The 25602-nt window shown below is 32.9% G+C and overlaps 1 protein-coding gene across 1 annotated transcript in view; it reads right to left on the bottom strand.

Annotated features, from left to right (window-relative positions):
- The window catches only part of LRP1B (LDL receptor related protein 1B), a 440883-nt gene that overhangs the window by 119690 nt on the left and 295591 nt on the right, over positions 1-25602 (bottom strand). Inside the window, exons 33-41 of the mRNA XM_042827024.1 lie at positions 18623-18763; positions 16422-16547; positions 14922-15053; positions 12730-12864; positions 12135-12264; positions 8790-8916; positions 8486-8637; positions 8072-8196; positions 4685-5056 (exon numbers count right to left, since the gene is read on the bottom strand). Of these exons, the coding sequence (XP_042682958.1) occupies positions 4685-5056; positions 8072-8196; positions 8486-8637; positions 8790-8916; positions 12135-12264; positions 12730-12864; positions 14922-15053; positions 16422-16547; positions 18623-18763 (1440 nt within the window). The remainder of the gene's footprint in view (positions 1-4684; positions 5057-8071; positions 8197-8485; positions 8638-8789; positions 8917-12134; positions 12265-12729; positions 12865-14921; positions 15054-16421; positions 16548-18622; positions 18764-25602) is intronic.

Raw genomic sequence — 25602 nt, forward strand, 5'->3', positions numbered from 1 at the left:
TTCAAAACAGAAGCAGCATTTTTTCGACATAACACTTCCCTTTATACTGAGAAGTATGTTACGCCAGGAACATGTCTTGGTGTCATTGTTTACACAGTGAGAAAAGAAACAGCTTATACTGGAAGCATATCATCTTAGTACTTTTTTCTCCGATTTACTTTATTTTGCTTTTCCTCCCCTTTTCCTTCTCTATTCTTCAATTACAAATTTCTTCACTTAGTTTATTTCTACTATTGCACCTGTACATTACATCTACTTCAATGCTACGCTCTTTTACAGACACATGTAGGCAAATTTTGGAATTATCCCAAACCTCTCCATAAGACAAAAAAGGGGACTGCATTCAGTAGTGGGAAATGTAAAGGCAGGGGTACAATTGATATTCATGGTCCAACTAATTATTAGCTCCATCAAAACCACAAAGAATCTACCACCTTATGAATAGTATACCATCTTCCTTTACACCTTTCTTGGGGTCAAACTGAAACCTCCAATTCCAGGCAGAAAAAGATTCTCTTCAAAGCATCAACTCATTAAAAAGAAAATTAACATCACTTTTTTAGTTGAAAAAATAAATAATAGCCAATGGAAGACGTGGTATGAGGAGTAAGCATGTAATATTAAAAATCCTCAATATCAAATACGTATTTGTTTCCATTGAGGGTTTTTTATTTTCAAACCATGCTAAAATTATTTTTTGATATCTATTTAGATCCATAAAACTGGAAGTCCTTCATATGCACCCTGATAAAAATATATGAAGTATCTTCCTGTCTGAATAACATAGAAAAGCTCATAAATTTGAAATGACAGTATTGTTCAGTCTACAAATGTTTAACAAGAAAGAAAATTAGTATAGAATCTCTCTGAGCTTATTTAAGAATAAACTCTATTGTTTGAAATGAGATAACCTGCAGCAACTTAAATCAGATTTTCATACACCTCCTTATGTAACCCTGTGCCTTTAACTTTGTGACTTCTTTTCTGTTCTTTCCGTATAATGTTCCATTACTTCATTTTAACCTATAAAGTATGTATCAGGATGAATTTTCCAATTGCAATGCCTTTGACCATGTCTTGTTTCATACAGGACTACCATTAATACCCGGAGCTATGTGAACAAATACAGTATGCTTTAAAAGGCTCCTGAAGATTTTACAGCACAACAGCACATCAAAACCAAACAAAAATATAGCTAGCTTCACTCAAAAGTAAGAAGCAGATGAATTATAACCTAACCGTAAGAGTAATATTCAGGATTAAAAAGTGGAAGATTAAGAAGAAATTAATGAGTGAGACCATAAAGTACATACCATTCATTTCTCCATAGTCTGCTACCTCCAAAGTGCCTACTTAAAGCAAAAACGTACTCTAAAATATAAGATTTCACATTCTTTTTTGAAAGAAAACACCAAAATCAAATCAGATTATTTAGACAGTAGCCATGTCACAACATAGAACAGACTACAGTGGCAACTTCAAAATCATGTCCACTGACTGGATTAAACTCTGCATGACGCTACAATAAAAAAACACAAGCAATACTCAATGGTTAGACAAATCATTATCCAAAAGAATTTGGCAGAAATCACAGACAGTAAAAGGTGAATTTTTACAAAGCAGCGGTCAAGAAAGTTCAACTCCATCCACTTACTTACAGAAAGTCCCTACTGACTGACTGACCTAAGGAAATAAAATTCAAAGCACTTATTCTAAAACCCTATGCTGTACAGAAATAAAGATGTTAAGGTAGGACATACTGTGAACATGCTACACTGTTGCTTGCTTTTGACTTTTTTTTTTTTTCCTGTCACTGCTCCTTCCTGCTGAAGACTGAACTCTACCAGGTTCTGGGTTATTGGTGAGTCTCAAATCTGTTTTTAGTGAACTGGAACAAGCTGTTTATATGCTGTAAATTTACTTTCCCTGGGCCGAAAATGTGTTAGCTAATGCGTTGTTTATGAGTTGCAAATCTGTTCAGTGAGGTGAAAATTTGTCAGATAATGGGTTGTTTATGAATTCTAAATCAATATTCAGTGAGTTGGAACTATGTAAGATAATAGCTTGCGTATGGGTTGTAAATCTGTTTTCAGTGAACTGGAAACATGTTAGATAATAGGTTGTTTCTGGGCAGTAAATTTATTCTCAGTGAGCTAAAAACATATTAGATAATATGTTGCTCGTGAGTTGTAAATCTGTTTTTAGTGAACTGGAAACCTGTTTAATAAAGGGCTCTTTATGTATCTTAACTCTGTTTTTAGTGTGCAGAAAAAAATTAATAATGTCTTGGATTTGAATGGCATATCTGATTTCAGTGAGGTAGAAACACATCAGCTAATGGATTCTTTATGACTAGAAGATATACAATCATTGAACTAAAAATCTGGGACAATAATATCTTGCAAATAACAGATTCTATTTTCACTATTTGACTTGAATACTGAGTAAGATTTCGTCTGATTTGTAGATCTCGGTTTAATGAGGTGGAAAGGAGTCGTATATGTCTAAGAATCACACCATGTAATTCTCATGTGGTTTTGTATACCTTTCCAATAATGGGAAACTTGCTAAAAATATCTACTAGTCATTTAGGAGGAAAAAAGGTAGCAAAACAAAAGTCAAATATGTTATTTTAAAACAAAACATAGTCACTGAAATCTGCCAGCTGGATTCCATTCAATAATTTCTTTCTAATCATACGTAGCCAACATGGAAATCAGAAAATGTTGTGTCCCAAGGCAAACAGAATGCTTGATGCCAAGGAGTCTTAGCATTGTCTTTTTTCCTCTTTAGGTATCACTGTTAGTCAAATACTACTACGGTATCAAGGAACCCAACAACCTGTTTCTGTTTACAGGGATAGGAAGTCCCTGATTGCGGAAAGAAAGGAGAAGTGATCAAAGAACATCAGTTTAAAATCAGTGACTCAGTATGAAGACGTTTTAAAACATGCAAAGGAGAAAAGTAAAGTTGCATATACTGGGATATGATAATACTTCTACTTACAAAAACAAACAGACAAAAAAACCTGAAACACTCATAGAAAACAAGTTCTTTTCGGAACTATGTCTTAAGCATATACAGTACATTTTTGGAAGAGCACAAAATTTCATCTGACATTTAATTATTCAGAGCACTGAATCTGATAATGAAAAATGAAATGAGGCATATTAAGATTACAAGCAGAAACACTTCCTAACTATTTCCTAAAAGTATAATTCTCAGTTATGCTCTGTGGAATGCTTTCAGTTCTTGCACAACAGCCTACCATAACGTAACGAGGAATAGTTTATTGTCCTTTTCAAAATCCAGTTTGTATCTGCACTGCTGCTTCATCACTTCTTTCTGTCTGTTTTAAATTTAGAATTCTCCAATCGTTTGCCATGTAATAATTTTCATCATATCTTGAAACACCTAAGTTAAGATAGTGATGTATTATCTCCACACAGGTGAGTGCTTGTGTCATGTACAGCTAATCTCAACTCTGAATCCCTAGGTCTTAATTCTTTCTTAAGTGTAATGAATACATCTTAACAGTATTATTTAGTTTCTCTCTTTTGTATCTCAATATGGATATCATTAACTCCTCTGAAATATACGCACATAAAATTAGATTAAAAAAAATAAAGGTGATGCATCATATTTGAAAAATGCTTTTCCACTCATTAATATCAGCAGTTTCCATTACCAGGAATACCTTTCCAGAACCATGGGACAGGCATGCATAACAATAACAATCATCCAGCGTAGTTGTAGAACAGTAGTTCACCAGTTTTCAGCTATTTGCTTCTTTCTTTTCTAAAAATATTTCTTTTAACACATGGTAGCATTCTACACCAAATACACTTCCATGTTTTCCTGTTACTCTTTGGTCCTGTGAATGTTTCCCCCAAATACCTAAATGCAGCGATGCAACTTTTATGACATCAGAAATTGAGATGATAATTATCACACAGGAAGGAAAAAAATGATATAACATTTCCAACATTCTGGAAAAGGGTATCAAAACAATCGAAGAAGAGAAGAAACAGTACATATATGCTTACAGATGAATGAGATTGTCTATTTTAGAAAAATTATGTCCAAGCAGAAATGCAAGGTGGCATAAGATTCTACAATTTATATTTTTATTGGACTGATTTTTAGATGTTTATTCTTAGGCTTTATTTCTCATACAGCCTCAAATGCCTCAATTTCAAGTTTTACCAAGGTAAACTTAAGCTCATATTGCACTGATGTTCAGCTAGACTTAGTGATGATATTGATGTTGATTCCTGGAGGAGGTACCGGCTCCAAGTATTTAGAGGCAAAAAAAAAGAAGTTTCAGAGAACTCTCCCTATTCCTGTGGTGGTTGAAGGCATGATGAACATCTGAAGTTACTCAGTAAGCCTCTCCATAGAAAGAACCATTTTATAGATTAAAGTTTGGCTTTTCCTATCACTGGACAGAAGTCACTTTTCTTGAGCTGACTACAAGAATGGTGTCAGCTGCACACATTGAGGTATAAATGGTAATAATTATGGTGCATGCTTATATACAGTAAAGCTTTAATTATAGTTTTTCCCTATCAAGTCAACATTTTAATGGCTTCACAACTATGAAGTCAACCTTATTTTTAAACAACTTTTAATTTAATAAGGGTTATTGAAAGAAAATATTTTGGCAAATAAAATTTTTACTTACTTTCTATTAGCACTTTTCTGCCAGCCCAGTTGTCATTAATAACTTGTATATTTCCAAAGTGTGCATCACTGAAAAATATCCGATTAGTACCTCTTCCTTTGAGACTGTAGTCAAAAGCAAGAGCGATCACATTTTTGAAGTACTCTGGATTTTCATATGGCCTGACTGGTGAATTTAAGTTGTTTTCATCTGAAAGATGTATACTTTTTAATATTGTCCTTCCTGAATATAAGAGGTAGCCTTCATGTCTTAGGCAGGTAATTCCATCTTCTGCAAGATAGCCATGTGCGCACGCACAAGCCCTTTGTGCATTTCCTCGATAAAGACAGAGTTGATGACATCCACCATTATTCTTGGCACAAACATTAGTACCTGTGTGAAAAAAGAAGACAGAAAAAAAATTGTTTCATACTATTACCTTTAGCTAATGTAAATCAAAATGTCATTTTTTAATTTCAAGAATTCTTCTCTGAAACGTTTTCTACAATACAAGTGAACCGAAGGCCAAAGCAGTAAAGAATAACTTCAACGATGAACTAAAGCCAATTTTCAAGTATACAATGTATGAGGAAATGTAATTTATATTCTCCCAATCAACAAAATTACACACTTTATAAGAAATAAATAGATTTTTCCTCTGTGTTCAGATAAAGACTTGGATAGAGACCATTATGAGTTGTTCCAAGTGTTTTGAAAGATTTTTTTTTTTAAAACACCTGTTACTGACAAAGACAAATTTGGATACCATTACAATACCATAGTACTTAATTTCTATCAAAACAAAACAGGTATAAAAGTGTTCCCTTTTATTCTCTGTTCTTAATAAGATATTTCCTGACGTTTTTGTTTTAATTTACTCTAAAACTTGACTTTAAAAACTTACTCTCTGGTAAAGTATATTATTAAATAATTATTGTCACATTAGTAACTTCAATGACATAAACTACACGCAATATTTAAAATTGCAGTAATTGTCAATAATTAAGATCTATTTGCCTTCCTATTTTTTGGACTACATGTGAAATACAATTATAGTTAGTCCAGATAAATTAGTTTTTGTTTCTGACAGCACTTTCCATACAACAACTCAGCTCTCATTTTCCCATTTCTGAAAGTTTTCTAGACTTTGAAGGAGAAAAAAACCCACACACTTTAAATAGTTTCTGGTAGAAAGTCATTATCATTGTCAGGGAACATCTAGTGTCTGAAAGTACCGTTGACTGAATATCCTAACTGCTACATTTCAAGTTGAAGATACGTTTAAGTAAAAGCAATGGGTAATGAGAGTTAACATTATCAGTCTTGAATTTTGACAAAATTATGAGAAATGTTGCACTGTAGTCATGCAAAAATATGTGAAGATTATCTGCACATATTTTTACTTGTGGTTTCTTTTAAAAACACTTCTGAAGCTTTATTAGGCTAGAAAAGTTAATATCTGTTTGGAAGGATGAGAGTTTGAGAAGAGAAAGGCAATACATGGAAGAGATCCTAAAATTTCTGCAATCTCTCTTGTAAACTTCAGCGCTTCCACAGTTCACCAGCTGTATCTGTAAAACTAGCCAGTTATAAAAACAGATTAATTAGGGGACATCCTTATGCATGTGTAGAATAGAACTAAAGAACAGGACTATCCTCAAGAGTAGCACTGCAGCAGGACTGGCTCATTAGAAAAGGTAAAACAGGTGTTTGAAAAAAAAGCATTGATCACTTGACAATCAGCACAGGTTGTTTGTGTGGGTTTTTTTTTTTTTTTCTTTTGGTCAGTTGATTTTGTTTGCTTATTTTTCTGTTTATTTGTTTTAATCAAAGGTCAGGAAACTAGCTAATTCCTTTTCCTTTTTAAAGAAATATTACCTACTTCTAGTTCAGCAAAATTAAAAGTATACATAGGTAAAATATAATAGAGTGATACAGAAAAAACATTCCAAAAGTATTTTTCACCTGTTTTTTTCCCTTTTGTCCTCCTGGCTCACTGACAGCCCCTCCCAAAGACATTAACCATTTGTACCCTAGTAAAATTTGAAAAATGTATTAAAAACTCATTCAGTTACGTTTTTCGAACTAACATCAAAATTTTTTTTAGCCTCAGTAACCATTTCTCCCATTCCTAGTGCAACCAAATCTGTCAAGCCATCAATAAAAATCATTACATATTTTTATTCAATTGCTCCATTTTCTTAATTGTACACTGAGGGCCCTTCCAAGCAAGCAGACATTAACTATTTCTAGCCTTGTTAAAAGCTACAACATCCATTTTTTTTCTGTGGACATTTACTATCCACAAAATATATCTACAAAACTGTGAAAATACTTGCAGAACTCCTTAGCAAAATACAATTATGTTCATTCTTCTCAAAACTATTCAAATTCGAGAAAAAATTGGATTTTTTCTTTTTACTGATTTTTAAATAGATCTTTCAAAATGCAGATTTATTTTACATTTTAGGTTTGATGCAGTTATTTAGGAAAGATGTATATAAAAATTTGATCATCAGATATGTGATGCTGTGATTAAAACAAGCTTTGAGTATTACCAACACTAGAATTATACTCCTGTCGCAAATATCTTCTTTAAAAATATTTTTTTCAAGTACCATTTTCCTTCTCAGTGTTTTTGAACACATACTTTAAATTTCATCTGGTAGCAGCTCTAAGGAAATATCATTTTTGATAGATTTTAATGACATTAGCTTACGGAAACAAATATATTTTGCATACAAAGGTGATAAAATTTGTTGCTATTTTCTCACAAATGTCTTTGCTTTTCAAAGCCTCTACAGAATTCAAATTTTAGGAGAAAAAAATAGATAAAAGAAAGATCCTACTTAACGGGAGATAAAATTCATCCGTTTCTGCCATACTCTCAGTATATGAAATTGTCTATTCAATTGCAAAGCAAATTAAATATAAATGATATCTAACTATTTACAACTATTCCCACACAAAAAAGCTGGACTCAAGACCAAGGAATCCCAGGAAATAAATATCTGAGAGACTGAGATTTTCTAGCTGTGAAAAAATGTACTGCTTTCCAAAAGAAATCTGAGGCAGCCTGAGACTGCTGTTCTCTAAAGCACAGTTCAAAGTCCACCTCATTCCTGATACTTGGGTGCTTTCAGGAAAAAAAACAAAAAAGGAATGATAGGAAGTATTTTGATTTCAGACTTTCTCCTTTAAATGCTCTCAAGGTTTTACAAGAAACTTTTCTATGTATTTTCATAGTAAATAAATCTTAGCTAAAAAAAATATTCTAAGAAAAAAATGCAGATATAATAAAATTTGTTGCCATAAATCAGTGAGTATTTAACTTTTTATAAGTTTTAATATACATAAAAAGTACCACCAGTCGATATTGAAACAATATTATCCTTAAGAACAGCCAACCTTTCTCTCGTGCTCTATTAAAGACTTTCACTTCCTTCAGGTTTATTCCAAGGCCAGTCCTCATGGTCACAGCATCCGTGGCCTCATTCTTGTGGCCTCTTCTAATAGAGCCATTTGCATGTGCTCTGCCAAAAAAGTTGAAGATGTCTGATCAACAATCCTCAACTACTTCACACCAAACAAATGACTGAAGGGCAGCGGAGAGTTCATCTAACAGAAGGTCAAAAACTTGCTCTCATCTATGATACTGATATGCTTTAGGTTTCAGTATCAAAGATACCCTCTCTTTCAAACTGCATAGCTTTCTGCGATCCATTCTGTGACCTTGCTAAGGAATGGCTAATCCTACAAAGGTGAAGCACCTAGCACTGAAATAACATTTTGAGACTCAAATGCTTATGAAAAATAAATTACCTGTCAGACCAGTAGATGTAAGCTCCGAACACCGCAACTGAAAACATATCCACATTGCTCCCTGACAGCACAATCTCCCGATTCCCTCCACTCTCAAGGTCAATTCTTTCTATCTTGTCGGTACGAGCATCACACCAATATAATTTATTTTCCTAAAGATTAATTTTAAAGGAAACATCAAAAATCTTGTCCAAGTATTTCATTAAGAGTTACTAAGATTGCTGTGAAGTGGAAGACATTGACTTTAATGAAGTATAATGTACACCAAATATTTCAAATTATAATCGAAAACAAAGAAACTAACCTCGTAGTCAATGGAAATGCCATTAGGCCACACAATCCCCAGGCTCACAAGAACAACCTTCTCAGATCCATCTAAATACGCCTTTCCTATGCAAGGAATCTGTCCCCACTCTGTCCAAAATAAATACCTAAAAAGTTACACAAATTACCTATTAAAATTTAACACAAAAACAAAGAGATGAAAACGTACAATACTGTCTTTCAATTGAAAACAAAATGAATGCATCATCACTGTCAAATAGATACTTCATGCTTATACACCTTTGAATAACCTTTATGGGATAAATCTACTGGTTTGATAAACTAATTAAGCTTTTTTTTTTTTTTTTTTTTTTAGTTGTTACATATGAAGTAACTCTTAAAATCATAATTTATCAGTCAATACGCAATGGTATGCTTAAAGAATATGGTTTGGTGCTTGGGAAAGTAAAACCAAAATAGAAATTACTGGAACAAAATCATGCATCTAACCAACACTGAGATAAAACATGAGATGTATGTCTAAATAAAATCATTAAATAGGAAAGCATTTAGGGAAATGGTAGGGGAAAGTTGTTTTGCTAGCCTCCCTAATGATCATGGCAAAACCTTTTCACCTTACTTATCTCTGTATGCATTGCTGTACACTTACTGGCACAGACACATCGCTGATTCAAGGTGAGACGCTATGATAAATTTCTGCTTTGAACTCCTACTTTTCTATTGCTTTAGACATAGTAGGAGGAGGCTAATGAACCTGCAGACAGCACTTACTTCACTGAGATTTCTAACAGCACTTTTTTATGTAACTGAACTTGTATTCAGAGATCTGGTCAGAGATGAATATCCTTAATACAGGATATCAACTAATTATTTACTATTGAAAGGCAAGCATTTGATATTCAACTATGCAGTATTCTCTCAGCCTAGTTAGTTAAACAAACCAACCAACCAACAAAAAAACGTAACTATCAGATTTTTTAAAAAATCTAGAAGCGTCCAAAGAAAATTCTGAAAAGTTAATACACATTACTTAAGACATTACTGGAGCATTGATGGTTAGAAATATATTGATATATTAACATCAGTAAATCATTAAATAGCATAGAAAAAATTTGATCTTCCCAAATGTTCTTAGAAGCTCTAAAATACTTCCACCTTTGCAGTGTTATGCTACCTAGCTATTTGGTATTTATATTGCAATGCCAGAATAATGACAACAACTTTTCTAGGAACTATCCCACATATAAGCCAAGTAGCTGACACATAGATGCGAATGATGAAATTTTGATGTGGTCATAGAATTAACTTAAAAAAAATCTGTGAAGAAAATAAAGTTTAAAATTCAACAATGCAAACAACTGAAGTTTCCCAAATGTCTTCAATGGAGGAAGATTCAAAGTCTAGGAAATATTTCAGAATGACCTTTGTTCTGTATTTCAAGCACAGTTTTGAGCTCTCTCAGAAAAGTTATTTAATTGTAGAAGAAAAATGGAAACCAAGTGCATTTTAAATGAATAAGTACTCCTGATGAGGGAGAAGGACACTCCTTTATAGAACTACACATTCTTAACTTTAAATAATGCTACCAACCAGCTGAATGCTGGCTGCTTCATATCTCGGTATAATGGGCAGATTCAATGAGATCAAATAACTACTATTTTCCGCTCTGTTCTTAAAGCTGTCAACTCAAGCTTCAAGAGAAATGAAAAATGTGAAGACAGGGCAAGGAGAGGGCAGGAAGGGAGGTACACTTTTGAAAGTTTTGCCTGACAAAAGGAAAGAGATGACAATAATGCAGAGGATAAGCAGGTCTTTATCTTCCTCTATAAAGATATACATTTACTTCACTACAAAAACATTGCTATCCTAGTTGCATGAATTTACTTTGATTGGAGTCATCTGAATAGAGCACTTTGTGGCACAGTATTAAAGAGAGTCCAAGCTTTTGTGTTTTCACAGAACTTATCTAAATATATTATGTTCATGCTGAGGAAAACTATACCGTAAATGAAATAGTGTTTTTGAAGAATCTTGGTGTACTCTTCTGGTCTAAAGATTTTATTAGACTCTTATGCAATACTCTGCAAAGGTTTGTTGTTTTTTTTCTTCCTTGTTTGTTCTTAACATAAGAACATGTTGAGCACAAAGTAAAAAAAAATAAAAATCCGGATCCTGACAAACAAAGTAAATTCTGAACTGTGAGAAGATATGGCCAAGATACTCGTGGTGCCACATGAACCCAGCCATAATGATTTGTGACACAAGCAACTGCATTATGCAGAAAATAAAATCTACTTTTACTTTCACCTTCACTTTTAAATGCATTTCCAATCTGCAAAACACACAGTTCACTAAAACTATATTCTCATAAAAGAAATTGGGGCAAGTTGCAGACAATATTTTACATCAATTTTTGTTAAGAAGTCAGAATTCTTCATCACTTCACTAAAGATGCAGACTTCTCCAGCTAATACGGAAACTGCATTCCTGAACATACTGTCATACTCATTTAATTGAGCCTGGGGAAAATGAGTGACACAGCTTTGTCTATTGGTTTGGGAAGAGGTAGATTTTCAAATGCTTCTTTAAAACTTTGATGCACACCATGTAGTTTACGTTTTAGGAAGGCAACTGCAGCAGTTAATCTTCTGAGCTGTAAATCAACTCAAAGTATATTTCATATTCCAGTGGAAAAAAAAAAAAAAAAAGATGGAAATCCTTTGCAGAATTTACTGCTTCTGTGTTACTTGTAGCTCTCCATCAGCTTTACAGCCTGAAAGAATGGAAACTTCTCATTTCTATTAGAGATGCATTGTAGTCTCATCAAACAGTTGGATGAGAAGTGATGTAATTTTTAAGAGTTACCCATATGTTTACCTGACATAGCTTTCAGCTACCTTGGGTAATCTCCTTGGTTGATGCAGAGTGTTGTAATGTGATACTGGTATTTATAACTATCAGAGAATATGCCGTTATACTATTTCACCATCACAGTGAGGTCTTCATTAGGTAGTGTGACTTCTTGGATAAGCTGAAAACTTAAGTACTTAACAGATTTAAGCACGTTTCCAAGCAACGGATACACTTCAGCTAAAATGATCGTCTTAGAAAGTGAAGGCTTGCACAGAGAAAATATAGTACTTCCTGCAGATGAAAATCCTCATGATGAAACTCATGAAAATTCTCAGGACATCTTCAGAACATTTTCTTCCACCTGGGTCCAGTTATAGCAAAATACATCCCATTACACTATTTTTGGGTATTATTAAACAGCTATATTAGAAAAAAGGCCTTGATTCCTAAAAGCTTCATTGCAAACATGCAAATGTTAAAAAAAAAAATAATGTAGCCATAGTCATGTTACCCTTTTTCGGGGTGTACTGCAATAGATCTTGGCTGGTCCAGACCCTGGGATATGATTACATATCGGAATGAGCCGTTGAGCCTGGCAACTTCAATTAAGTTGAAGCCATGATCTGTCCAATATATGTTACCTAGGAAAAACATTGTGAAGTTACAGAAAAAAGAAAACATCACTTCAGAAACTTAAAAATCTTAAATGCATAAGTTAAAACCAGAAACTAACTGCTATATTTTAAGCTGCATGCATCTTGTATTTTAGTTTTCAGTCCTTTTTAGCCTTCTGTTTTCAAGTATAAACTTGTATTGCTGGTTGTCACAGTTGTGACTATCCATATAAGAAGACATTAAATTTTTTTTTCAGTTTAAAACTGAACTCACTCCTCATCAAAAAAGAACACACCATACTTCAAGAAAAAAAAAACACACAAGAGCACAACATCCTTGTGATACACTATCAAAATAATAACAAAAAGTATTAGATAATTGGAATACTATAAATTAGTGATGAAAGTGTATCAAATTATTTAGTCTTGAGTGGAAATGCAAGAGCATACATTAATTCATCATAACAATACCTGACGCAAATAAACTCCTACCTGCTATCCAATCCACTGCAATGCCTTCAACTCTTCCCAAGCCATTTGTAACAACATCTTCTTTCCATGTTTGGTCCCGTTTAGATCTGCTAATTTTGTTGAAACCCATGTCGGTCCAATAGATTGTATCATTACCTATAAAAACATAATGAAAACTCTTGGATTAATTTAGTTATGTTAGCACAGGTGTCTACATCAGTAACTACAAAATTTGTAATCGTTCAGATTAAGCTCTGGAAGTATCAAAAAATTTAACCAGGAAGAAAAGTGATAAATTTGAGTGATATGGTAAGTGAATAAAAATTATAAATGTCTGATTAGCTTTTGCTAAGGTTCTTTTTTTTCTGTGTGTGTGTGTGTGTTAAAATATTTCTTCAAATTGTTTTCCATGCCATTTCACTGCAGGTAATTGTCCATAAGAAGGAAGAGATGGACCACTACACAGCATTTGAGTACAGAGTTACTTTCACTGACCATTTAAACTCAAAGGCCAGGCTGAGAATTTGAAGTAGTGAAAGCACAGACATGCATTTTTCTGTTGCCACAAATTACCACTGGTAAATGAATGGGGAAAACCAAGTGATGACACTCCACAAGCACAATTCCGTCTATTTCTGTTGTCAGAGCTCAGAGCTATCACACAGCCATGTTGCAATACACATTCCGATTTCATAGAAATTAATTGAAGTCCTCCAGAATGAGGTGTTCCACGTGGGAAGGACCACCTCTTACAGCCAGTGCTCCTACAGCCTCTAAGAGTTAGAGTTTTTCAGTTGAAGCCTTCTTCCTTGACACCAACCAGGTCAAGGGTGAAGGATCAAACATCTGTTCATTACTTTGCATATCCACTTCACAGATGAAGCTGTTGAGAATCTTTCAACAGCTTTGCTTCCAGGTGACAGGTTGGAACCTTTAGATTTATTGTAGTGTAAGCATATAAGTTTATTCAACACAGAGTACGAAGAACCAAATAAGTCAAACTGGAAGATATGGTATTCTCAAACTGGAAATGGATTCTTAGAATTCTGTTGAACAATACTTCATTGATAACATCAAAGCAATTACTAGAAAAAAATAATAATTCTGTGATAACTGTGCAAAAGAACTGCACATACTGACAGCTGACATTCACTCCAAAAAATCTAGGAAATACCGTAAAAAAAGAAAAGAGAACTAAAACCCCCTCATTTTTAGGAGGTACCACTGATCTACTAGCTGACAGTAGCAAATGAATTTTATTTCAGAAAAGGTTCCTGTGAAAGCATGGCTTCTTCCTTAATCCTCTTTCTAGTATGTTCAGTACTGCAAGAGGAAATTTAAAGCACACGCTTCTAGAAAACAAACTTCAAAGTAAATACTAACAAGTCAAGTATGGAAATCTAATAATCATCCTGTAAAATATACTGAATATGATGTTTTGATCTAACTACTTAAAGATAAAAAATAAATGAATAAAAATTTTAAGTATTGATAAATGTTATTTTTTCAATGCAAAACCTTCCAGTCACTACATTTTATATATCGCATTTGATAATACTCTTTGATTTTCAGGTACCTCTTGATAGCTTAAGAGAAATCACACTCTTGCACTCTATAGTGAAAAATACGCACTAAATTAATTTGTACTAAACTAATAAGGATTCTTGTAGGTTACAAATACAAATAATATTTCATTATTCCATTATTATTCCAAAAATATGCTGTACTTCAGGATTTTATGGTAGATCTCTTCAAAAGCAACACCGATTTATTTCCATGGAAACTACAAAAGATACAAAGAACACAAAAACACTTTTTGATACAGTAAACTCTCAGCTACAAGGCACTATGTTTCAAAGTTATTTTTACATCCAGCAAACAGTGAATGATATCCTAGGATATAACTAAAGCTCTGAGCACTAGCTGGCACTGGTTTGAAGGCAACATATGCAAAATGAGGCGGCACTGTGAAATACTAAGTGAACTTGAAATTTTGCTAAGTAGATGTACAAAACCATCAAAGAAAAAGGTAGGCCAAAGGTAGAGAAGAGTTTAATGAGTTTTACTTCTTACTTGTTGGCAAAAGATTAGTGATATTTGCGTTATGAAACAGTCAAACTGAATAAGAAGGAAGAGGCTTGTTCAGAAGTTTTGAATTGTTTTCCATTTTTTAATAGCTAACATATACACAGTAAACTATACAGAATATTTACCTGCATGGAAGTCTATGCCCACTGCAAATGAGGTTCCAGATATAGGCATTAAAGCTTCCATTTTATCATTTGGATCAAGAGGAATTCCTCTAATCCCTTCATGAACAGAATACATAACAAATGATTCTACACCTAAGGGAAAAATCAAATAGGTAAGAGCAGCAAAATGGATACTTTCCCTATTAACAACACTTGAGGAATTAATAACAGAGTTCTCCTATACTGTCCAATAGTTATCCTGAACAATGATTCCAACTCTTTAAAAGAAAATCCATCAATTATTATACTTCATTTCTAATTATAAATACAGTTTTACAAATAGGAGGGAGTTACTGTTCATTTTCAAGCACCATCTCAAAATTAATTAATATTAGTGAAAATTTAAACTAAGAATAAACTATTTTGAATTATGAGGCATTTAAGAATATTTTCAGTGCGTATCCACGTTTTATGTATTTAGCAAGAGACAGTTCCACAGAACTCAATGAACGCACAGCTCAGGCTGTGTAAAACATCTTCTGAGGCATGAGACACATCTCACCTCATTCAGTCATGGAATCACCCTTTACAAACAATAGAGAAGTACATAGTTTAAAAAAATCATGCTTTGGATACACTTTAAATGTCTACATTTGTGCTACATTAATAACAAAACAGAAGCATCAATTTCTATTAAGTAGGAAGAAACAGTTGAAATGAATCACACCTTTTGATAAACAAAATTGTAACAAGTATTTTGTTGCAGTCACCTCCACATCCTTGTAATAAAACTTCTAAGCAATTCTAACTCTTAGGGAAATAACATAGCATGCTGTTATACAACTCTCAATCTTCAAGCTCAGCTATGATGAACAAATAGGTTTCTTTTCTTTTCCTTTAGAAGTACAAAAGAATACGTTAAAAAGAAAAAAACAAAATGATGCCAAGTAGCATATGGCAAGCACTGAAGTAGAAAACCATCTTTATGTTGCTCAATTCTGTTTCCAATTATAGTCTATTATATATATTGTATATACACTACATAGCAATACTCCATAGGAACTAACAAAAAAAGTTTTAACTAACTACCATGGCACCTCAAAAATAAAATGCCTTTCACTGTTCTATATAACAATATGGCTTCACTTTTTACCGGAAATAGATACTTAGATTTTACTTTTTAATGGTAATAGATACAGTAGACACCCAACCTTTCAGACTGTAGTCTGTAATTAGTTTTAAGATAAGGTGGATAACCAAAATGTATCGCTCAAATGATGGATCAGATGGTCTCCTTTTCTGACTATTTAAAAAAAAAAAGTGAAAAATATACCTTAGGGTTTTCCGTAAAAGTTACGCATAGCTAAATAAACAAATGAAATGCTAAATTTCTCTCTTCACCACACTGAACTCTTCCATTTTAATCACCAAAATAAAGAAGTGAAGTTTCTTTCTAAGTTACTTACAGATTTCCCATAAAACTGAAGTTAGCTAAAAATAAATACGAAAAGCATTTCTAACCTTTGCATGCCATGCGGTTTTTTTGGAGGTTGTAGCCCACTGTACAAACACAGGTTCTTGTGGTTTCTGATGTTGGTAAACAGAGCTGGGAACATCCACCATTATTAAATTGACAGGAATTGCTACCTAGAACATAACAGGACAGAAAACACAACAGGTAATAATCTGAACAGTGTAATCCTGACTAAAAAAAAAGTGAGCGTTGCTATCAATTTTTTTTTAATAGTACCAAAAAACAAATTTTGTTCAGGCAAATTCTTGGTAAAAAAGTATAGAAGAACACGTTTCAGGCTATACTGTTATTTGTATATTTGGTCATGCTACACTCTTATGGTACTTATTCACCAAGGCAGCAGCTTTTTTCTCGCTATATATATTTTAAAATAATTCAGTTTCTTGAACTTTCATTTTACAGTAGAAATATATGATAAAACTGAAAATACTGTTTTAAGTTAGTGAGTAACTATGCTGAAATATTTTCAGTGACAGTCTAAAAAGCATCTCTTATTCTGGAATTCTTGGGGTTACACTTGATGTCTGGAGGTCCCTTCCAATCCCTACGATTCTGTGATTCTGTCACCATTAACATTTAATTGATCATATTTTAATTGTTCATCAAATGCTATGCTAACCTTGCATCTTAATGAATTAGCACTTGTCTGGTATAATTAAGATACCCTCCAATGTGAACTCAGCTCTATGTTCCTATTTCAGAACTCAAACATTTACTTTTAGTGTACAAGCACTTTTCAATAAAATATGCAATAAACATTATACAGAATATAACAAATACATTTCAGAAATTTGAAGCACTATGAAGAAACATTTAAGTCTACTAAGACACACAAGTTATTAATCTGAATAGTACTTATTTTTAATTTAGAAATATATTCATACACATTTATATAAACAAATATTTATATTTATTCCTAAACATGAGATACTCAATCTGAATTCAAAAAAGTGATCCAGTAATCTAACAATACAAATGCAAAAGATATGTAAAGTTTTGAAGTCTAACGTATCTTCAGAAAAATGGACAAATTGTAGAATACAAAATAAAATCTAGAATAACAACAGTCTACATAGAAGAATCTGTATGTACCCTCACACCACATGAAAGGGTGCGACTTACAAAGCACCAGTGTTTTCTAAGTTTTGTAAAAGTGTTTCTGGAAACTGCTCAATAAGGATCTGCGTGAATAACACTGAACCCTGAAAGCAAAGGCTGAGAATAATGAAGATGATTTCACATTTTGATAATTTTTGGCAACTTGAACATGAGAATCTGCTCATGAATGATTTTAGAGAGAAAAAAAGATGAAATTCCTATGAAGTAGACCTGTTGATTAACTATTCCATGGATAACTGGATAATGACTAATCACCAGGACTAAATCTCACTTATGAATAAAAAACACACAATTTGTGCCTGTGAGATTTGGGAGCAACTGCTGTGTATGCAAAAACATTACTGACAAGTTCAAGAATATTGTACTGAAGTCCATGCACTTTGCATTCATCTTCCATTAAAAAAATGGAAAAGCAAAAACTGGATAAAATTTTAGTGGCTTTGTCAACAAAACTGAAAATACTAGACTCTCTAGAGAAATAAGAGGAACAGCTACAAAAGCCTTTCCTGTGTTCTGTGGGAAGGAAGAACCTCCCAAATATCTTCATCTCTAATAACCTCCAAATTCATAAAATGTACAGCACGACTTCAAACTTACTCATATTACATCAATTCCCACTTTGCCAATTAAGTTTCAGCAGTATTAGTAATATTCCCCCATTTTTCTGCTGCATTTTCTGTCAATTTAAATGCATTAAAAGACCTTAAAGGCAGTAACGTAGAATGTTAATGACTTCATTTATTTAAATAATATTTATTTAAACTTTCAATAATTCAAGATGAGGTGCATGTATCAATGCTAATTTTTGGCAAAAAATTTAAACCTGGACTCTTCATAGAACTCCAGCTATCACAACAGTGTAAACTATAAAGTATCTAACAAATTAAATTACACAGGGAGACATAATCAATTATCTTAAATCAATAATGGATTCAATACTAAAACATTTTATGGTATTTCATAATTGAATTACAATGACAATTTTTTTTTTATTCTAAGAACGTTTGGAAAATAACATGGGAAAAGATACTAGACAACTTAACAGCTGGTTAAAAATTTTAAAATTTACCTTGCTGTGCTGCCTTATCATATACTTTCATATGCACAACACCTGAAGTCTTGTTTCGCAGGATAGTTGGGTTTCTTCCATCTCGTTTGTTACAAGTTCCAATCTGAGCTAAATTCTGGTCTGCCCACCAAAGTTTTTTATCTGTAAAAAATTCAAGTTTTGAAAATTAAGAGGAGAGATCATTATGAATTACACATATTTGAAAACTAAGTAGGAAAAATTTTTTGAGCTCAGATCACATGTAAGAAAGATGAGAGTTATATCCAATTTATAACTGAAAATTAGAAAACATTACAAAACACATTCAGTACTACTGCAAGACATGATTTGTACACAAACCTTTCTATATGCATACGTATGTGAAGAAAACAAGAACTCAAGTTTCAAGTTTTCACTGACTTGAATGTTCAAATTATTAAGTATGAAAATTATCATAAAAATCATTAAGAATCTTGTTACTGTCTTAAGGATTGAAATCACCAACTTTACACTGATATCAATAATAAAATAGATCATTATAATTTAACATAATATTAAAATAATAGAAAAAAGCAAACTCGAGTCGTGAAGATTTCCCTGAAATTCAGACAGGATTCTAAGTGAAATCAGGCTACAAACTACATTTGATCACTTTCTTGTACCCACATTGGTTACTATGGAATATGAATTTTCATTAAAAATAAAAACACAAATACCATATTACTGAAAAAAAAAATCTTCTTCATAACAATTGAAATAGATTATTAGATTATAGATTAAATAGCTATTTAAAAGAATGTCAAAAAACTGAAATGTACACAGGAGAAGTATATTATCTCCATTTCACTTGCATCACTTTGGGAAAACGTTATTGTGAACAATCATTTAAATATAAGCATTAGTTTTGTTCAGAAACATAGAACATCTGTCAGTGCCATTTTTTATCATACAACTTTGAAACAGACTCATTGTCTGTTGGAATTCACGTAACAGCCTCTGCAGTTAATGAGCTAGTCTTTTTTCACCTAACAAAAACAAAAACCCACACTAGTGTTAATGGTTTATCATTTCCTCACAGTAGTAAGCTACAGTACTTTACATCAAACCACTAGTGGGCAGTATTTCTATCCAGTTTTGAATATTTCAAGATCCATGCACAAATACAAGAGGTCTATGAAGTTACAACAAGGACAAAGTGAAAAGTATTAAATAAAGCAATATATTGTAAACTTTAAGATGACTTGGCAAGGAATAGAGTACGAGAAAGTAATGAAAATAGAGTATGAAAAATACACTTCTGAAAACCTTCTCGGATGCTCTCATACAAAAACTGCATTCCCTGTTGCTAAGGCATGGAAGACAGTAAAGACTGAAAGGAGATGAAATCAGAAGTCTAGAAACGTCCTTCAGTCTTCTGCTATTTCTTTATATTTATATGCATTTAAAATGCTTACTTAGCTTTAGTATAGACCTGAAGGATGACATCAAGACCTTAGAACAATGTTCTACAACAGTAACCTCCACTCAGTGTTTTGAAGATGACATTGGAGTGACAATGGATAGTCTCATGGCAGGGACTAGTCCAGTGTCATGAACTAGGGATGCCCAAGAAATTCTCACCCTTGTATCACATCTGAGACTACCACAACCTCAGAATCAGGCTACTGAAATTGAGCATGACATATTTTTGTGACTTGCTATGCGCCAAGAGAGAAACAAAAAGTCTTTGAAATTTCACATAAAATGCATCAGCGTTACATAATAAGGGTGAGATGGTTAATATAAACATTATTTTCTACATAAATATCTTCCATGAGTTACATGGCAGCAATTCAGTCTAGTGAAAATGAAGTATGAACTGAAATTACAATCATTACTAAAAAGCAAGTATTTCCAAAAGAATAATGAAATAGTAATAATGCTTACTAACTTTAAGACTACAAACTTTAACAAACTTCCAAAATGAGATCTCAGCTAAATCTTTGCAACTGAATGTTCACAATGAAGAACTCCTTACCTAACCAATGCCAAGGCCTTCAGTTGTTTCCCTTATAACAATTTTTTTCATTTTTATCACAATTAATTTCAGCCAGCTTGTTCCCATCTATTCATCAATCTCAATGGTTGTTGGAATCAAAGCAAAACAGTCCTTTTCTATCTGGGTGAGACTGAAACACAGAGCACACCAAACATACAGAAAACACTTAGCCATTGCTAACTCTTAATGTCATCCTTCAGACATTCCATAAATGCATTATTTCAGTGAAGAACTTCTGGATGTTTCTAGCTCTGGACAAACAAAAACAATGCAAAACGCTGCTAGCTATTTCTACCAGGTACTTTAGGAACATCAACATCCTGATTTCCAATTTTCACAATGAAGACATTATGCATTTCTGCTAGTTGCTAATAACTAAAATACTTGGAGGGGGAGGAGGGGAGACTATGTAAATGCACAGAACTAACGTAATCTTTATCGAAGTACAGATTTACTTTTGAAGAACAACTAAGAACACACACTTCCTATTTTCTTGACAAGCTCACAAGAAATTTTGTACAAAATCTTGTCTGCTTGAACCCCAGTAATTTTGCAGAATAGCTGAATGATTGAAGACCTCTTCTTCTCTGGCAGCCAAATAGCCAAGCAGCACTTTTGCTGGCCAGCCTATCACTTTACGTGTAGCTCCAGAGAGGCAACAGCACATACTTTGTCTTAACACAGAAAAGATGGAAAATGGAGTGGAATAAAACCAACTGGAGATATTTAAAAGCTGTGAGTGGGAAACAGGGTACAGTGATTGCAAATTTTGGATTTGGGAATGGGGGGAAAGATCCTTGCAGTAGACAGATTTGTTGTGCAGAAGAGAAGGAGAAAAAACTGAGCTGAGGTTTTAGGATAAAAGGTATGGAGTTTTGCACTGGAAGCCTTACAGAGATTAAGTTGAAGAAAGAAGTCCAAGCTACAGTTTTTAAGATACAAGAGACAGGAACTCAGTCTTCCCTGGTTCCTCTTCTGCTGCAAATGCTGCTGATTTGACAGTACTTCTACTAAATCAAAATGCCTACCTATGAATGCAGGTTCTACTGATTTTACTCAGAGGAGGAATTTTTAATTTTTTTTAAGAATGAACTTTATTTCTTTTAATGCTTTTAAGCTTTCAAAAAACAAGTTATAATCAACAGACATTAATTAGTGGAAAAATTGAAAAGCGGCTTTTTATACCAACATATCAGAATATAATTTTTGGCATCTCTTATATCAACCTGTAAAAAGCTAATAGCCTAACAGTGGCACAGAGACCATAGCCAATGTTCTGATTTCAATCCCTGAACACATTAATTTTCAAAATCTCGAAAGTATGTGAAGATCTTTGATGTGATGGCCTCAAAATCCGAGGTTTACATGTACGTTTCCACAGTCCGTAAAATATTTTACAGTGTCTGCCTCTCATTTTCCCTTGGATGCCACAACACCCTTCCTGAGTCTTTACTTCCTGGGCAAAACCTAAGCAGTAAGATGGTCTCCTTCCACCTCATTGCAAATTATTTCTTGGTCAGAAAGACGAACACTGACCGACTGACCGACTAACACTCTGTAGTTTAGCACTTCAGAAAAAAAAGTTACAGATTTTTATATTCTAAATTTGAAGTTATAATTCTGACAATTCCTCAACCATAGATGAACTCCTATATTTTCAGTAATAATAATAATAAAAAAGATATTTTGTTAGGTAAATTAATCAAATAAAAATGTAGTTCTGCTGCTACCTTTCCCAGAAGTCAGAATAATCTTCAGTTTTTCATGTGCACTTTTAAACTAAAAGAAATGAACATGCATGGACGTGCTTAGGCTAAAATATATTACTTCGCAGCAAGGTAGCATTTCACTCGTAACACTTAAAATATTAATGACTATGAAATACAACCTTTAAGCAATGTTCTTCATGAAGAAAAAAGTATGAACATTTCTTTTTTTTCCCTCTTAATATTTATGTATATTTTAAAGATCTTAAATGAAATTATTAAATGGAAGAAGTATGTATAATCGTAGTTTAACATCATCAGCATTTTAATTTCAGAAAGACAAAGTTATTACTGTAGATGAACCAAAAATAAAATCTTAGATCAAAAAACTTTAAACTTTGGAAACACTGCATTTCCAAAAAAATTCTGTGCAGTAAATTCATATTTTTTTTCCCCCCCATTAAATAAATAGTGGCCAATGTTGCAGTTTTAAATATTTAAGACAATTATTTTTTATAGGCAGATAATTGAGTGTTTCATGATGAAAGTTGCAGTCCTGAAAAACAATCACCATTACAGTAACTGTACTCCCACAAAAGGATATAAGCACTGAACAAAAACAAGGGACAGTGATCATTTACTGATTAGTCTTCACAACTTTATTACAACAAAACTATCTTCAGAGTGAATATACTCTGAATATGAAGATTTGGAGACCTAAGTGGAACTCTGGTGAAACCTAAGTTAATTTTAAAGGAAATGTTTCAACTTAAGCATCCAAAGGTGCTAGAATTGGATGAGGGAAAATATCTTTTTATGATATAGATCTATTAAATTACAGCTCATGTCAATCTTTAGAACAAAAAAATCTTGATGATGTAACTTATAACAAGAGTAAAAAAAACTCAGATGAGAGAGAAGATACTGGTAACTGTATGACATAATGCACATGGAAAGTCATAGTAAATTTTTTTGTTATTTGTTCACATGAGATGACCCACAATAATGGATTATCTATCCTTGAAGCTTAGTGCAGCCTTTTCCATTAAATGCTTTTACATTGTTATATCAATATTTATTTGAATATTCTGAGCACAAATCAGAATGGATCATCATATAATTTCAATGTTTACTGTCGTGCATATACATGGTATATACAGAATTCACTTTATGTACCCAAACCCACTCACAAAGTAAGGAAAGATCACAGTGCAGCAAAATGTATATAATTTTCTTATTTTTGCAGCATTCTTTTTAAGAAGTATTCTTTACGGCTTTTTTTTTTTTTTTTTTTTTTTTTTTTACTTTTTTGTCCAAAATTATGGCTAAGGTCCTGACAGACCATCAAAAAAGTGACCTGATGACAATCGCTGTAGAGAACATAGATGAACAAAATCCTCAAGTAATCAACTCTGCATATTCTTTTACAATTAGATTAAAACATAACATGCTGAGTTCAATGAGGAAGTTCAATCACTGGTGATTTTCCTTACCACAGACGTTATCCTTCCTTCCCTTAATTATTAGTACAGAGACAAACTACTGCTGCATCATGATTTGTATGGTTCAAACGTGTCCCTTGGTTTACTGTGCCAATGGATGAGACTGTTCCTGCTCAAGTCAACAGCATCCACACAGCTTCCATCTAGTGTGTTGGACATGTAAGATCATAGATTTCTTATCTTCCTTTCACAATGGATACAATAGAAGATATGTCACTACACAGATTCACTACTAGTCCTTAGAGTACAGGACTGTGAATAGAGAGGGTAATGCCTTATGTCACCCTATTAAAAAGAACAAATCAAAACCTGTCACAAGAAAATACTTCATTATGATTCTTTTATCTTCTTCTTCCATTCTTGTTAACATGACACCTGGATAAGTACTATTTAGTACGACTATTTGTGTGATCTTATTGAGCTAGCACATATTTTTCTTTGGCACAGACGTTTTATATGGTGCCCTACAAGTTTTCTAACGATATATGGGTACAGTATGGGAAATTATAGGAAAAAGACAATCTGAACACCTTAGAGAGTGAAATGCAAATCTGGAAAATAAAGATATATTTTAAATATACTAATAATAAAATTTGAAACTACAGGCATCTTGAGGTATAACTTCTTAGCCTATCTGTCAAAATTAATTTGTTTTACCTGTTCAGTTATGCCCTTAGAGTTAAAGAACACTCAGTTCTCTTTAACAAGGATTCAGTTGTTCAGAAACCACTGGATGAGTGATGACACGTCATGTCACACTCATACAAAAAAAATAATAATAATGTTACACTGCTATTTTTGACCACAATCCTAAATCAGAATTTCAGAATTCTTCATTTTCCTTCTATATATATATGTTCTCATTAGATTATTAGTTTGTGATTACTAGGTAAATAATAGGCTTAATTAATCTGTTTCCATATTTAAAATATAGTTAATGGTTTCTCACAGCCACTCAACTAAACTTACAACAATTTGCTTTCAGAAAATATTACAGAAAACTATTTTAAATCTTTAAATATCAAACTGGTTTGATTATACTAATCAGAAAGTTGTACGATCATTAGTTACAATCATCTTGATGAAATTATGCTATAATATTAACAAGTGTTGTATTTGTCCATTTGGTTGGGTAATTAGTATAAAGTGCAGCAACATATTGGGGAACAGCCATTTAAAATGCCAGAAATTGCTATACTAGCAATGTGGACAGTCCTTTGGAGATTTTGAGCTGTACGGTAAATGCAAAATTTGATGGGCCATTAGTTTTTATTAATGATAGCTTGAGTATTTATGGAAGACAACTATGTACTGTACTTAGAACTGGGCAAATTGCCTAGATATATTTCATATATTAATGCTAATGTAATGAATGGTGTTACAGTAATTAGAAGACTGATGACTTGGAAAATTAAGGTGTACCTATCTGAAGTTTCCTGATTGAAGCAGCCCCTTCCATTTAACAATTGCTTTCAGAGAAGTTGCAGTTCCCACCACCTGAGTTACTAGAAATGCATTATGGTGTTACTTTTTGAAGTTTGTTTAGGAAAAAAGAAAAAAATCAACTAATGTCAGCTAACCACAATTACAAAGGTAGCATGAAGGTATCTTGTTAATAAATGAACTAAAGTGTTCTGTCAAAAATGAAATACCATCACTATCTGTTTTGATTGATAATACACCCTGAAGGCTGCATTAAATACAGATTCTGTTCAAAAGATACAGTTTTAACATCTACATTCCCATTGAGAAGTT

This window comes from Centrocercus urophasianus, unplaced genomic scaffold, assembly GCF_019232065.1.
Source record: "Centrocercus urophasianus isolate 14NV4802_14NV808 unplaced genomic scaffold, USGS_Curo_1.0 seq_28, whole genome shotgun sequence".
Classification (NCBI taxonomy): domain Eukaryota; kingdom Metazoa; phylum Chordata; class Aves; order Galliformes; family Phasianidae; genus Centrocercus; species Centrocercus urophasianus.